This window comes from Stegastes partitus, unplaced genomic scaffold, assembly GCF_000690725.1.
Source record: "Stegastes partitus isolate 25-593 unplaced genomic scaffold, Stegastes_partitus-1.0.2 Scaffold8, whole genome shotgun sequence".
NCBI classification, from domain to species: domain Eukaryota; kingdom Metazoa; phylum Chordata; class Actinopteri; family Pomacentridae; genus Stegastes; species Stegastes partitus.
In genome coordinates this window covers 1,510,484-1,526,082 of record NW_007577739.1, presented here as the reverse complement: position 1 = coordinate 1,526,082, position 15,599 = coordinate 1,510,484, and the positions used below count along the sequence as shown (strand labels likewise).

Here is a 15,599-nt window from a genome sequence, read left to right as displayed (position 1 = left end):
TAACCCACGATACTGAGGCACATTACACCCACAGCCAGATATGCGTGGTGCTATTTTACACCAACCACTTAATAAAAAATTGAACATTTGCATTTTGTGCCTCCTTACAGGGGAAAGTCCTACACGAGCACCATCAAAGGGTTCTCGGTTGTTTGGAGCAAATTCTTTGTAATGTTGTGTTTTGCAAAATTCATGTTTGCATGTGCACGTGTTTGAAATCGGCCCAGAAAGTACCATAAGAGTACCGAATGAAGCCATGTGTTAATATTGACCAGGTTTTGCAGTTTAAGTGATTGCTCCACTCTGACATCCTGTTTGTCCTTCCTAATTGAGCAGTCAGGAACATGTTGACAGAATTGCGTGACGCTGATCACGATTACAGCCTCCTCTGAGTCATTCAGAGAGAGAGAGAGAGAGAAAGAGAGAGCAAGTCGGAGATGGTGGAATAAAATTAATTTTCACACCATCTGCAGCGCTGCCAGATTAATGAATACACAGACACAGAAGAACACCAGTTTTCTAAAGTGTGTTCACAGTGCCACATTTGGAACTGTGATCTGCTGTCCATGTGAGATTTTTCTCACTTCAGGAAGAACCAGAAAACTCTTGAAGAACTTTCGGTGACAGCAATTAGGCTTTATGAGTCACCACGTGCTCAGATATAGCTGTTGATGCCTTTATGTTCCTGTGGCCTCTGTCTGATTGCTTGACACACTATCTGATTCCTTAAACTGGGCCGTTTACAACTGTAAATGTAAAACTCTGTCACGCATCAATGTTTATTGACTCTAGCTGGGCTGTTGTGCTGCAGACAAAACCAATCAGAGCTCTACGAAACTGGGTCTGAAGAGGGTCAGGAAGTCTTCCATATATAGTGAATGTGCTGACGATGTATGAAGATGAAGATCGGGGCTGGGTAGCCTTTGAACTTTTGTGTTAAAATATTTTTAGAATCACGTTACGCCACAAAAAGCTAAGCAGACAATTTTCTACACCACAATAACAGCTGCAGCCGTGCAATCACGATGGATGGATGAATAATGCAGTTGTTATTTAAATGAGGACCTGTCTATTCAAGTAATAAACGACATTACAAAACAGAGCAGACGCTGAATGCTTGACAACAACCACATGTAGGTCAGTACACAACAACTGCTGAGGTCGCTATAAAGTGAGTTGTAAACTAATCTGGAGAGATAATAAATTCTGGTGCATATCCTGTACTACAGGGCTGCAAGGTGGCACAGGTGGCCACAGAGGCCTATAAAAGTCCTCTTCAGAGCCAGTATTAGGTAGGTCTGTTCTGGGCTAGGGCTGCAAGGTGGCTCAGTGGGTAGCACCGTTGCCTCACAGCTAGAAGGTCGCCGGTTTGCATCCCGGTGAGGACACCCGGGATCTTTCTGCGTGGAGTTTGCATGTTCCCCCCGTGCAGCGTGGGTTCTCTCCGGGTTCTCCGGCTTCCTCCCACAGTCCAGAAACATGCTGAGGTTAATTGGTGATTCTAAATTGTCTGCAGGTGTGAATGTGAGTGTGCTTGGTTGTCTGTCTCTAAGTGTAGCCCTGTGATAGACTGGTTACCTGTCCAGGTGAACCTGCCTTCACCCTGAGTCAGCTGGGATAGACTCCAGCCCCCCATGATCCTAGTGAGGATTAAGGTGTGGAGGATGGATGGATGTATTTGTGAATATTTGTGGGACATGAGGGGTGTCAGAGCGATGCATACCTGTACTCTCTGCACCAGCAGCACAGCCTGTGAATCATTCTGGTCAGCCTCCAGGATGAGGTCAGTCAGTTTGTGGATGATGACGTCCAGGGGACCCTGGTCCTCCAAAGGTTGGCTGAGGTCCAGCTGAGTGGAGAAGAACAGCGCGGGTCAGAGGTCGCGGTGCAACAGAGACGTCCTACAATCGTGTATTCATTTGCCACGTTTTGAAATGGATACACGTCAGAAATCATCAACAGAAATGTTTTGTTTTGTTTCCAGAACTGCTAGGAGGTGTTCGTAATGAAACCCAGTGACTCACTGTTTTGAGAAAACTGTAATGATTCATCAGTGCGATATTAAAGTGCAAATCCTCCGTATAAATAGAATTCCTGGTCAGTAGCATTCATTCAGACCAGTGTGCCTTTGTTTCAAATGTCATGGTTGCCTCTTCTCTCCGGCTGAGGACGGCGAGGAACAGTGGAGCGAGCAGTTACATAAAATCTGTCAAATCACAATTTTCCACAGTCTCATTAATTCCCTCAAAGTCAAAGTGGTTCACTACGCCATAGGGTCTCAATAAGGTCTGTTTTATGCTTGACCTTTGGGCACACTGTTTCTGTTTATCTTGCTGTTTATTCACAGCACTCTCCTCTTGTTTGCACTCTAAGGAAAGGCAAAAGTCAAGTTTATCATATGCATTGGCCTGCATCAGTATAGATGTGCTTAAACATACAGCGGTTCACTGACCAGGCAGCCCAGGTAGGAGGGAGGCAGTACTGGTAATGAATTCTAGGATGAACTGAAGCCTGCAATTACCATATGTATGAGTCAGAATAATGGCTGCACTTCACTGCCCTGTTATTCAAAACAACTTGGTCCATATAGAAAATCTACAGTCGACAAAGTAAACCGCATCTCAAATGGGTTTCATTGTGTCCTAACATACATACGTTTGTATTTCTCACTGCTTGTTTCTAAAACGATGCATGATTAAGTATTTTTTGAAGCAAATGCTAACTAGTTTTGGGAAGTCATCAATCTGCCATTGTCCTCCTTACTCGTACTCCCAAACTATAGATAGTAAAGAGTGATCACTCCCTCCCACCTCATAGATCAGCTGTTGGTAACGAACATTTTCTTTTCTGCTTTTTTTGGTTATAAACGTGCATCAGGGCAGCTTCCACATCATCTCCTTCCTCTTTATTTACAGCCGAAACTTTAGTGCAACCACAGTTCATGTTGTATTTGTTTTGAATTACACCATCAGGATTTATTTTCTGGTGTCATCTTTTTTTTTTTTTTACTATGAGCTACACGCACTCCCCCTCTGGCCAGACCTCAAGTCTCTCTGAACATATTCGACAGCCTCTGAGAAAAAGCCAAATTAGCAGTCGTTTGAAGTTTAACAGGGCCGAAGGACGGTCTGCGCTGGCCAAGTGGTTCACAAGTAGTCAAACCAGCGCTCCGAGTTTGATAAGACTTATGCGGGTCGGCATTAGCATGCACACGCACACACAGAGGCAGCGGCATCACAAGAGGACGGAGAGGCGAGACGCCGGGCTTTAGCAACCAATGTCGAGTCCTCTGTTGATGAATCCGGTTCACAAGGGGCCTCTATTCTGGCTTAGTGTGCGTCGTGATTGTTATGACAAAGGAAGTTGAGTTAAATCTGTGGCGAGAGACAACTTTTAAACTTGGAAAAGTTAGAGCTTGGTGCTGTGGCTGTGGGGGTTTCTTTTTGTTAGCTTGTAACAGGGGTTGCTTTGAATTTCAGAGATAGGGTTGTGAGAGAGACGGATAAAGAAGACTAAATAATCACTCATCAACAGAAATCTATGCCTAGACCCTCGACAACGTATTTCCTGGCAGTCTTAGTGCATCTCATTAAACAAAGACGAACGCTGTGACAAATAATTTTACGCGCTATCACTCCTTGAATGTGTAAAATGACAATATGAGCTTAAGGATCTGCACAACAACAGCAAGCATATGGACATCGTACTGAGAAGGCAGTGTCAAAAAGAGCAGTCTGCATTGGATGCGGTGCTGCCGTTGCGTAACACCGCCGTGCATTAACTCATTGGCTAATCAGTAAATGGGCATCACCTGATCACAACTGACAATTCAGCAACACCTGTACAAACAACCCCGAGGCTGGCTTTGTCCTTTGTGCTGTCCAGACAAACCGAGAGCAGATACACCTTAGTCACACAGGTGTAGGTCGAGATCGATGGCGAGAACCGTAAAACTGTACAGAGTTTCAGTTGGTTTAGGGTTGGTCGCAGTTACAGCCAGCGTTTCCTGGTTAATCATTGTGAGGTGCGACGGATGGATGACTAATTAGAGAGCCCTTGGTTTAACCTTGGAAAGTCGGCTGCACAAGAAATCTGTTAAATATCAGTTGATCTGCACGTCGCACAGGGCAGCACACTCAGCTGCAGCCCCGACTCGAGTCAACGCGTTTGTTTTGACAGCGAGTAAATGTTCTCATCTCCGTCTGGCGTGAAATATGAGAGTTTGTTTCATTGTCGAGCAGCTATACGGCTCAGCATACGGTCCGACGCCACTACTTCAACATGTAAAGGAACGGCAGCGCTCAAGCCAGACTGCATTCCCCTAAGAGCTCATTATACTACATCAACATGGCATTTCTTTCTCTGCCCATCTTAATGCTGCTGGATCTCATTCTCCGGCACACTCCATTCCTCCTGCCTGTAGGAACACGCCCTTCAGCTCAGAGCAACACACCAGCACCGGCTGCAAAAATGTACACAAAGCAGTGAAGCTGAATCATAGTCTGTGACTGTTGAAGGTTTGCTGATACATCGGCTGCATTTTCAGATTTACTGTCGGTGCATGAAATAGTGTTTTGGAGGGTTGGGAACACAGCTAAAAAAACATACTGGTATTGTTTTATTTTACTATGTTGATATATATCAGGATAAAAACAATTCTAGTGGGGGAAAAGGGTATAAAGTTGAGAAATTGTTATTTAGCATCCAGCAAAAATGTTCTCAGAATTGCCCAAGAAATGTTAGAGTTGATATCTTACTGTGTCACAAAATCTCAGATTTATATGATCAGGTTGTATATACTATAGGTATCTCCAAAATCTTTTACTTTAAAGTCCTTTAGCAGCAGAAGCTACTGGGTATTTATAGCATTTTGGATACAACGATATCAGATAATCAGGGATACTCAACATCCACTTTCAGGATGTGATATACAGTAATGCTAACAGAAGAACAAGTGGCTATTCTTTGGATATTTTACAACAATTAATTAGATCTAAGAAAAAAAACAAAACCCAGGTTCAAAAACAGGTTTTAGTGTCCCGGTGTCTGACTGATCCAGCAGGTTAAGCAGGAAACATATGGCTGACAGACACATACAAGAAGCATATGGCAGAAGCATAAAACACACGAGCATGGAGCCGGGGCCTCAGCAGCACTGTGTTACCAAGTCATAATCATAAAATGTGTTGTCACCTGTGGACAAACTACTTCTGGGGCTTTAACGCGAGCTGCCGTGAGCAGCAGTGATGACAGCAGCAGCAGCAGCAGCAGCAGCAGCATGACGTACTTCTGTTTTCTGTCTAGCTAGCAGTGTCGGTGTGACAGGGCCTGCTGGACGGGAAATTGTCCGTACTCCGCTGAGGCACTGCTTTTAATCTCTTGCTTACACAACACAGAGGGCCCATCCACAGTCTGGCCTCTCCACAAAAACAGGACTCTGCATCGTGGGGGTCAACACCCACTGGCAAAGACACATCGCAGAGGATGAAACTCTGGTCTCCCTGTGCGCAGACAGAATGACCCTGCTGCAGAGCTCGTCCCAAAACCCAGCGGTGTAGTCGCTGATGTCCTGCTAAATGCTAAAAGCAGAAATGTCAGCTGACGTCTTTGCAAGTCCCTCTGGGACCGAGAGCTAGCAGCGGGCCGTGGTAGTGACGGACAGCATAGAAAACACGACGGATCCTGGTGGGAGAGGGGAGGCCGGGGCCAAAATATTTTCAGCTTTGATGTAGCTTTTCTGTGTGGCCAAGCTCAACCCCAAGGGAAACCAACAATGGAGACTCTGAGCTCACAGTGAGGACAGACATCACGGGGCACTTCACTTTTCAACAGGTGCACTGAACACAAACTGTATGAAGGATTTTTTGGATCATTTATTTGTCTAAGCATCTGTTTTATCTGTTCGATGCCTCTTTCTCGCTGCCCCTAATCTCACCTGGATCCTGCTTTGTTGTCAGGCTAGCCCAGAGAGACAGCGTGCGGAGCGCAGACAGACATGTGATGAATGATTTATTCTGTACGCCGTGTGGCAACTGACACCCCAGCGTGTAAAAGAAGCATATGTGTCGAGACAAACTGTGGCTGCTGGCCACACCTCACGTGAAAAACAAAACTAAACATGGGAGGGAACCAACCTGAAGGCGAATCCCCAGCCAAAAAACCATATGGAGGGTCAAACTGGGAGCTCATTAGGCTAATGGCCGACTCCTCAGCATCCCTGAGTCCACTGAGTAATAAGACTTCTCTCTCTGCTGACTGTGTTGTGCAACAAAAACCTTGTGAGGCAACAACATTTTAGCTCAGGACCAACATGAATACTCTCAGTAAAGGTTAACCATTATTTAGTATCAGTGGCTAAACTGGCTCCGCAGGTAGTTTGAGAATATTTTTAGAACACTCCTCTTAACAGGTGGACATGAGTCATGCAGGAACAAAAAGAATGCTGTCATAGTAGTTGTAAGCCTGATGGAGGAATAACCCTACATAACAAGACTATTGAGAAGGGCTGAAGGTTTTTAATGAGGTAATGGAGTTACTGTACAGTCCATCTTAGTCAGACTGTGGAAGATGTCATTCATCACCATCCCCACCCTGACATCCTGCTCTGCTCGCCCACGCAATCCTTCAAGCTGTAAACTAGTCAATATAATCACAAGTAATGCTTTAAAAAAGGATAAAATGGATGAAGTAATGATTTGCAAATCTCAGATGAAGCTTTCTGTGCATTACAGATTTTTTATGCTACTAGATGCTAATTACCAATAATGGTTATGAACGAGCCATCCTCAGGTCACGGTGCACTGGAGGATCAATAAAGACCTTCTCTTCACAATCTTTTGTTCGTCAGCTTCCACAAACTCAGTATGTGGGGGAGATATATTGGTATGCTGGAAATTAAATTGTGAAGCACTCACCATACAATAAAAACAACAACTTTCTTATGACAGCCGACTGAAACAATGACCGTCTGCTGGGATGAGTTTTTCCTAAAGAACGAGCCTGGTGAGTTAATCTCATCAGATCTGTGATCCAGACAAGCTAATGTACGGAGCGCTGGGAGGACGGCTCCCATGAGCTCAGGGCTGAGGGGTCAGTATCGACGGGCTGCAAAACCGTGTGGAGGATGGAAGGGTGAAAAGTCGGTGAGTGTAATGAGCTGCTTAAAGCAAGAAAACCAAACCAAGCAAGGCCTAAAGGAGCCATCACAGAAGTCAAACAAAAGAATCTTCTTTGTGAGTTGCGTGAGTCCTGAGGGGTCGTATACATGTGGATGTTTTTCCCACACTAGAAATGGAAATATAAAATTAAGTCCCTGGGGCTGCCGGATTTAGCAAAGATCTGTTCACACAGGGTGACGCCATAACCATTGCCAACTCCCTGAAGGATTACCCTCCTGTGACAAATACCATATATACCACATGTTCGACTGCAGCGTCAATTATACGCATGTCGCTTCAGTTTCTTTTTGTTTTAGTAGATTGTGTGTCTGAAACAAACAATTATTTACATCATCACTTAATCTGTTTATAACTGAGCAGCTAAAACCAACTTTGAAATTCATCTGAAACTTTGATTATCAAAACATTTACAGATAAATGTTCTGCTCATTGACTAATCAGTTGATGGTTTCTGCTCCGTTCCAGCGAATGTGCGGCTCCAACACACAACAACTCCGTGAATCATCTCGTTAAAAGGCCGTAAACAACATGAATTAATGGTTTATTTGGCCAGAAGCGTTCACTTATCCTTGGATATCCAGGGTTGGGTTGCTATCACCAGGGTCAGCTAGCCCGCAGACTAGACCACCGGGACAAGGTTAGGTGATTAAACTGGCTCAAAGAGATAAATCTCCAGCTATATTCCACTTCGACCTTCTGGAGAAGGTTAAATGGACTCAGTATCCACATAACAGCTCCACTCCCGTCCGTCCTTACAGCTTAAAACAACCCAAATTAATAAAACATAAACACGGCCTTATCTCTAAACATTTTCTGTATAATGTACCACAACCTCCAGCAGCCTTTCCATGACCTCCTGATGCTTCCATCTCTCCACATCGCTCTTGTTATCGCCGTCTCTGACCCGACATCACACTTTTTTGTTATGATTATTTTATTTGCTTGCTTCTTTATCTCAAAGCTTTGGCAGAAAGATTATGCTTAAAATACACCGACAGCGTGACATTAATTCAAGCAGAACGCATAGAGACGAACATGTATAACAACGGGGCTTCAAATACGTCATCGGGCATTAGAAATCGTGTCACTGAGCAGTCTCGAGGAAGGTCTAGGGGCGGCTCAGAATTCAAGTAGTGCAATCGGAGAAGACATCTTTGTACAAAGACTTGTACGACAAGGCGAAAGCACGACAATGGCTCCCATTATCTTTGCGTCTGATGTGGCCGTGACAGCCCGGGCGCTGACTGGCACTGGGTGCATCTCAGGCAGCCGATTCACTGGTGTGGACTCGAAACACCTCTGGGTGTGTGAGTAAACTGAGCTGTCTCGATTGGCGGCGACAGCCCAGCTAAAAATAAAGAGTTTATGCTGATTCGTAGGAGGACAAAATTCCGTGGACAACAGGTAGTCGTGGAAAAAGAGAAACGGGGAAGGCCGCAGCGCTGCTCCGAGCCCCCGGGAACTGGGAGCCGAGGGTCTGCGAGGTCCCCCAGGACAGGCTGAATGCATAGTGGGACACAAAGCCCTGCTTACTTTGGGACTATTCCCAGGACAAGAGCCTTTCTGGGTGTGCTGATAACTTCAGCACAAGGAGAGAGGAAAAAAATAACCCCCGAAGTGAAGGGAAAAAAAACAGGTCCACCAAGAAGAAAGGAAAGAACACAGCGTAAGAGACTGAGAAAAGGCAGGATAATTTCCTCCTCAATTGCAGACAGCGCTCGTACTGACAGATACTTTTCTGCACTGAGCTCCCAGGACTTAGTTACTGTGCTTCTGTATGTGCAGTGTTTACTTACTCAGTGTGGTATACACTGTGCAATATCCATTAATGGCAGCAGCCTTTACCTCCCCAGGGCCTGTATTAACCAGAGTGTAACTCAGCACCCTGACTACAGCTCAGCAATTACCAACGACAGACCACTGTTTCTTTTGGCACGTTACAGTGACTGCATTTAGCAACCTGTAAAGAGCTCCAAATGTTTAGGCAATTTTATCTTATAAAAAATATTGCTGTTGGTGTGGATGACGACGACCGAGGAGCTCCTGAATGTTTCAACCCTCTCACTAAATGAGTAACCGCTCCAAGGAGATGCTTCTGACATATAACCGCATTAACAGAGTCGAGGTCAGGTGTCGAAATATCGCGTCGGAATGAGTTGTATCACGGCTTAACAATGAACACGGGCCGCTCTGGTACACTGTGACTGATGACACTTACAGACAGAAAATAGCAAGACTGTGAAGCAACCGCATCACGTATGTAGGAGGTTAGAAACTCACCAGAGTTCACACTGGAAGTATGAAAAATGGAAGTGGGTTTGATTTCAAAGAAGCAAATATAAATATAAAACAAGACATGAGACAGAAGCACGTAGCCTGCTTACCTGAACAACTTCGATCCCTCTTTTCCTGAAAAAGAAGAAAAGAAAGAGTCTTTATTTCATTGGAAATAAACTGAATATTCACCAGCATTATTAACAGGCATTGCAATGCATCAAAGGGGCAGAAGATGATAATGTAAATGTACGTCAGGTTCTGCAAGAGGTCTGTGCTGTCTTTCTTTCTGGTTCATCTACAGGCTCAGAGATTGAGATGAAGAGAAGATTTGAAGAAACTGAAAGGCTGTAAAGGAAAAAAAAACAACAGAAAGCTATGCGATACGAAGCAAAAGTGACAGAAGAGCACCCTCTCATTCACTACATTTAGTTTTTGGTTTCATATTATGACAACTAAACTCTGGAAAACCCTTTTTTTTCCCCTCATGAGATTTCTTCCTTTATATTAGGAAGGTTCCTTTAACTCATTATGTAAATTAACATCACAACACTTCCTCTCCATATGAGGTAATAAACAGAAAGCCATCAACTGTTTCACTACGTCAATAGCAGGATGTGTGAGCGTCTCACATATCAGCCCGTCTGCATCTAGACGTCGAAAATGAATGAAAGATTATCTTAAAATTAAAGTAAATTTGTCTGATAGCAGCATGGGAAAGTATGATCATTATGACTGATATCCCCCTGCAGAGTTTGGAGAAAACTTCCCAGCAACAGAAACAGAAACGGTATTATTTTAGCTGAAATCAGTCATTTCGTAACGGCCGACCCAGACGGGAGTGTGGTTCAGACCTCCACTCTTGTCTGGACACATCTCCTCTCCTCCTCATCTCTGACGGCACACAGCAGCGTTAGAGCAACTGACGATTTGTGCATAAATGTGAGCATGCAAGGACTTCTCCATTTGAGAGTTTCTTTTTTTTCTGAGGCACAGAGACGGCCTCTCGCATGTTTAAACCTGCTGGGTTTACAGTGGTCCCAACCTTTCCACTGAGGGGAAAAACAAATGCCCAAACAGAGCGCGGAGGAGACGGCGTTTACACAATCCTGATGGAAAGAGTCCTCTCTCTAGCTCGATTCCACAAGTTAGCCAAAAGAATTCAGTAAAAAAAAAAACCTTGAATGGCCAAAACAACCAGCTCCTAGTTGGGCTGAATTTACAATGAGAACAAAACCTGTCTAGCAATACCACTAACTCAGGCCGAGCAGCCCAGTTGTTTTTGAGGTTACAGCCCCATGGTAACAGCAGTGCAGCCATTCACCGCTTCACAACAACGTGGATATTTAATACTGCAGCTGCCGCGTTTCATGTGAAGTGAATGGGGCCTTTAGTTTCGTCCCATCTCAGATATGGAGATCGTCTGCTCTCCCACATTGTTACAGAGCCAGCAGAGAGAAAAGGATGAAGGAAGAAGACCGAACCAGAGAAGCAGGCCAGAGCCAGAACTTTATGAATCGCTTTGACACACAAGAACACGGAGGTGCGCTGAAAAACAAGAGACTTTTCTATTGCACCATTTCATACCGGCACACAGCGGGGATGCACGACATGAGAACGTTCTCCAACTCGTTCTGGCCGATTGTCCTGCAGCTGAATTAGCATATTGTTGTGCCAGCTCTCATCACGGTGGCTCAGCAGACATAAAATGCATTTTTCAGAATGGGCAAAATATGAAAATTACTTTTACTTTCATTTAAAACCTGCATTGATTTGTAAATGTTTTTAAAAAGACAGGAATTTTCTGCCTTTATCGGTAGACAGATGATGATGCCGATATCATCATGCATCCATAGCACATAAATTATATATACATTCATAAATCCGAACACTGAATTTCAGTATTTATGGGCACTGAGTACAAGTAAAGGTGGTGCATGTGAGAAACAAATGTTATTTCCTTTTTAATAATAATAAATTTTATTTGTAATGCACTTTTTAATTCAACGAAATCTCAAAGGGCTACATTAAAGATTTAACATTTTCTAAACTTTAAAAAGTTGTAATCTGCTTTAACCGTGACACGAACTAGCCTGTTTTACACACACACACGCATAATAAGCATCTTCCTCCATCTATTATGAAGCGATAGAATTATAGCCACACACCTTAATTTGTGTATTTATAAATACACGCACAGAAATAGTCACTGAACATAAAGTTATCGCCACGTGTCTGCTGTTTGATCGATCTGTTGCTCACTGTTTGGTGGAGTTGCACCATATGTGGTTCTTTGCACCAAATTTTTGTCTGTTTGCATGGTCCTGGAGAGTTTTGTCCCGCTGTGTACTCTGTCTGTGGCTGACTTGGCAATAAAGACTATTTGACTTGACTTGACCATCGATGTCTCCAGCGGTATCTAACCTGTAGTTTACGACTGGGTGTATTTGAGATTGCACCGACCTACTGATAAAGCAGAACGATAGCAGGAGAGCACAACAGGGAACAATTATTTAAGGAGTGGCTCGGGATCGTTCCGAGTAACTATAGCGATTATTTCAAAACACAATTAATTGATGGAGCATTTAGTGTTGGATAACATTGACCAGATATAAAAAAAGTAGGTGAACCAGATAATAAAAATGAATCCAATGCAATTTTTACATGCTAAAGCTTTTAGAGTGATGCTTGTCGCAGGTTTTTAAATAATCTCAGTCTTCCTATTACTGCATGCGAGCACACATGTGGCATTGCTCAGTGTGATCTCATTAGGCTTGTCGTAGCACGCGGTGGCCTCGCCTCGACAGGACGGGGTGACAGTATTTTCATATTATCCTATGACGCTGTGGCTGGCTGTTCTCAAGGGCATCGCGTTTTTTGTTTTTTTTTCCAAATCAGGAATACGTGAATCGTCGAGAAGCCTCCGAACTGCTGCGCAAGCTTATGTGAGACCGACAGAAAACCAAGTGACTCCGACCAGCAGGAACCCCTTAAGTCCAGCTGCACGAGACAGGACACGCTCCTCAAAGACACACTCACAATGGCAGCTGCGTGCCACATGATGGCAGGGGAAATGAACCTGTTTGAATATAATGCTGACACGGTTCAGCTCAGACAATAAAGCCAAACAATTCTAAAACCTACACGTATCTATCCGAGAAGTAAATACTGTAGTGAATGCAATGAAATTCAAAGAGTGATTGAATGATTTTAACATGAAACATGGCTTGAGGCTTCACTAACAGACAACAGCATGACTCCTCAGGGGGGCAACATACATACTGGAGCCAAACATTGGAAGACTATCTAAGTTCTACAATTTCCTTCCTCCTGACGATGACTTTTGATTTCTAACATGCTATATATGACCGGGGAAATATATAGAGAAAAGGAGAACTTGACGGCGAGTTAAAAAAAGCAGTCATGCGGTGATCGCATACACGATACACCTACGCTCACTTTGTGGCTCTTTGTCATTCAAATGTGTCATTTGTTTCTGTTGTTAAAGGCTATTGATGTGACTTGATCTTTCTGATCTTCTGTCACAAACACCAGGTCCCCACCCTTCATGCTAAACAGGCCTCAGCCCGGCTCCGAGGGACGAAGGGGGGTGAGCAGGATGCAGGCAGGGGAGGGACGAGGCGGTGGTGGTGGGGGGGGTGTTGCTTGGAGGTTTATGAGGAGATTAAAAATGTTTTGTGGATTACAGTGTGATAATCTGCGCTGGCTCAATCAGGTCGCTTTGTGAAGCAACAAGCGTGTTGGAAAAGGTGAAAATCCTTCAAACACCGTCAACATACCTGAGCTACTGAGGCGCATTCCTGCTAAATCAAACAAGTGGAGACTCTGAAATGTTTCCTCCATTTTCTCTGTCATTTTTTAAACGCTCGTGTTCGCAGGTGAACCGCAATGCAATGTTGCAATGAGAGATGATAAGGCTGCTGCCATACCCTGAAACCCTTCCTCGGTCCAATATACCGTCTCGCAGCCATTGTAAATCAGTGAGGGAGAGTTCACTTCATCCCACGAATTTAGGCGTGCTAAGAAAACACAGGCCCGTCTTTACAGCGGCTTATATAACATTTACTCTGCCAGACGTGGATAATCTATAACAAGATAATATGCGTGTAACATTCGGACAGTTGCTTATCCCAAGGCTGGGTGCAAAAAAAACACATTGTTATGACTATGCACTGGGACAGACAGGTCTATTTTCTGTAGATAAATAAAATGTCAACATCACAAGTAGAGACAAACGACTGACTCCAAGACTAATCTCAGTGATATCGCACAACCACAAGCGATAACAGATAGTGTCACAGGTTAGGAACATATGTTATGCTCTAGATTTACTTTGTCAGTCCACACGCTGACTGTGTGGTAAATTTCCAAGCTCCAGGACAATTGACAAAATCATACTACTTGTTTTAGCTGCTTGTCCTGTTACACAAGCACCTTTGGCCACGATCATTGTCCTACCTCCACACATTCCCTTCATGCACCGTGTCTCAACAAGCACGAGTCGAGACATAACAAACAAAACCGACTTGTGCCACCTTTCCGCGGGGCATTTATTTGTACTATTTGGAAAAAGAAATGGCTGCAGAGAGAAGAGAAGCAGAGTAGCAGGGGGGGAGGCTAAAACACTGAACAGACATGATCGGGGAAAGTCGCTGATTCAGACTGTAAGTATGAAAGTGAAAGTTTAAGTGAAGAGTGCAAATGGGGTATTCCCTGTAAGAGTAGAAGAGGTGATGATCAGTCCCTTTTGTCCCCGAGTCCTTAAGAGGAAGTTTACTGTCTGTCAATGCCACTCTTTATTCACTGCAGCATAAATTGTTAATGATGTGGGCGTACAGTGTGGATGTTTCTGTTGGGCGTCCTACAGTCACTTTGCCACACAACATACTGATACCACATACCTGCACAAATCAGCGAAGGCCTGGAAATTCAGCTTCTTCATCTTCTTCTCGCTGAGCCAGTAGCCGACTCTCCGGCCTTTCAGGAACGTCTGCATCTCCACCGTGCTCCTGTTCCTTCTCTGGAGGGAAATGGTGCGACTGAAGGCTCAACCTGGAGGGAACAAGAAGATGATGTTGGCGTCACGACACAAGTTTACCACCACTCGTTCAATGACATGTGGTGTGAAAGAGGCAGGAGTGGCAGTTTTCTTCCAGCCTGCCTCTTGAACCTTAACCTGCAGCTAGAGTGATCCAGTTTCCAAAGCAAAGTCGAGGAAAACTTTATTGTCATTCTAATTGTACACACAAGGTTTACAAGGTGGAATGAATTCCTCCCAAAACCACTACAAGACAGGAACTATGTCAGGTTAAAGATGCACATCTCATTTAGACTATCATAAAAGAGCCATGCATGTAAAACAAAGTGAGTGGCTTCATAAACAGGTAATAAATACAGATATAAACTGTTCACCCTGGTATGCATAGGAGCTACACAAAAAATACTGAGCAGGTTGAAGCTATGAAATGTAGCATAAAGCAACAATGCATCCCTACAAAATAGTGCGTAATCAAAGTGGTTTGTGGTGCTGACACAATATCACAGTAAATGTGGTTCAGCATCAGCGAACCCCACACACTGACCTCCTTTAGCTAACCTCAGCTGCTAACGTTAGCCGGCTAGCTGTGTAGTGACAATCTGCATAGCTAACCGATGGCATGCAATTAGGAAAAGCTAGCTTGCTAACAAGGCTGACAACCGCTAAATGGCTCGAACAGATCCACGCCACTTCCACGCGTGAAACGAGTCAACTACAGGTGCTAGCGGCCACTAGTTAGCTAAAGGATGAGGCGACTGACTTAACTAGTTGCGAATAAAGCTTGGCAGCGAGAGGCTATGGGGAGCTAACTAACCTGGTAGTTTTTTTAGCACAGTTCCCCCCTCTTGGATTCGTGTCCTCTTCAGAAACTAGCTCGGGTAGTTTCCCATTCTCAGTCCGTCCGCTGGAGAAGGACTAACGAACACGGTGACAGATGACAGGCACAGCTGGACTCACGTTGAGATGTTCCTGGTGTTTTCTCTGTCAGTCTCTGAGCTCAACTGACTGCACACACCCAGGATCCAGGAGACTGATGCCGCCTTCAGGGGCCGCTCGGAAATCCCGCCTCTCGTCGTCATGTCACAGCG

The 15,599-nt window shown here is 44.4% G+C and overlaps 1 protein-coding gene across 1 annotated transcript in view; it reads right to left on the bottom strand.

The window, feature by feature from the left end:
- itpk1b (inositol-tetrakisphosphate 1-kinase b) overlaps positions 1–15,540 on the bottom strand; it is a 32,486-nt gene extending 16,946 nt beyond the window's left edge. Inside the window, exons 1-4 of the mRNA XM_008283645.1 lie at positions 15,326–15,540; positions 14,375–14,525; positions 9,563–9,587; positions 1,724–1,849 (exon numbers count right to left, since the gene is read on the bottom strand). Coding sequence (XP_008281867.1) covers positions 1,724–1,849; positions 9,563–9,587; positions 14,375–14,469 — 246 coding nt within the window. The 5' untranslated portion in view covers positions 14,470–14,525; positions 15,326–15,540. The remainder of the gene's footprint in view (positions 1–1,723; positions 1,850–9,562; positions 9,588–14,374; positions 14,526–15,325) is intronic.
- Between the last annotated feature and the right edge of the window lie 59 nt (positions 15,541–15,599).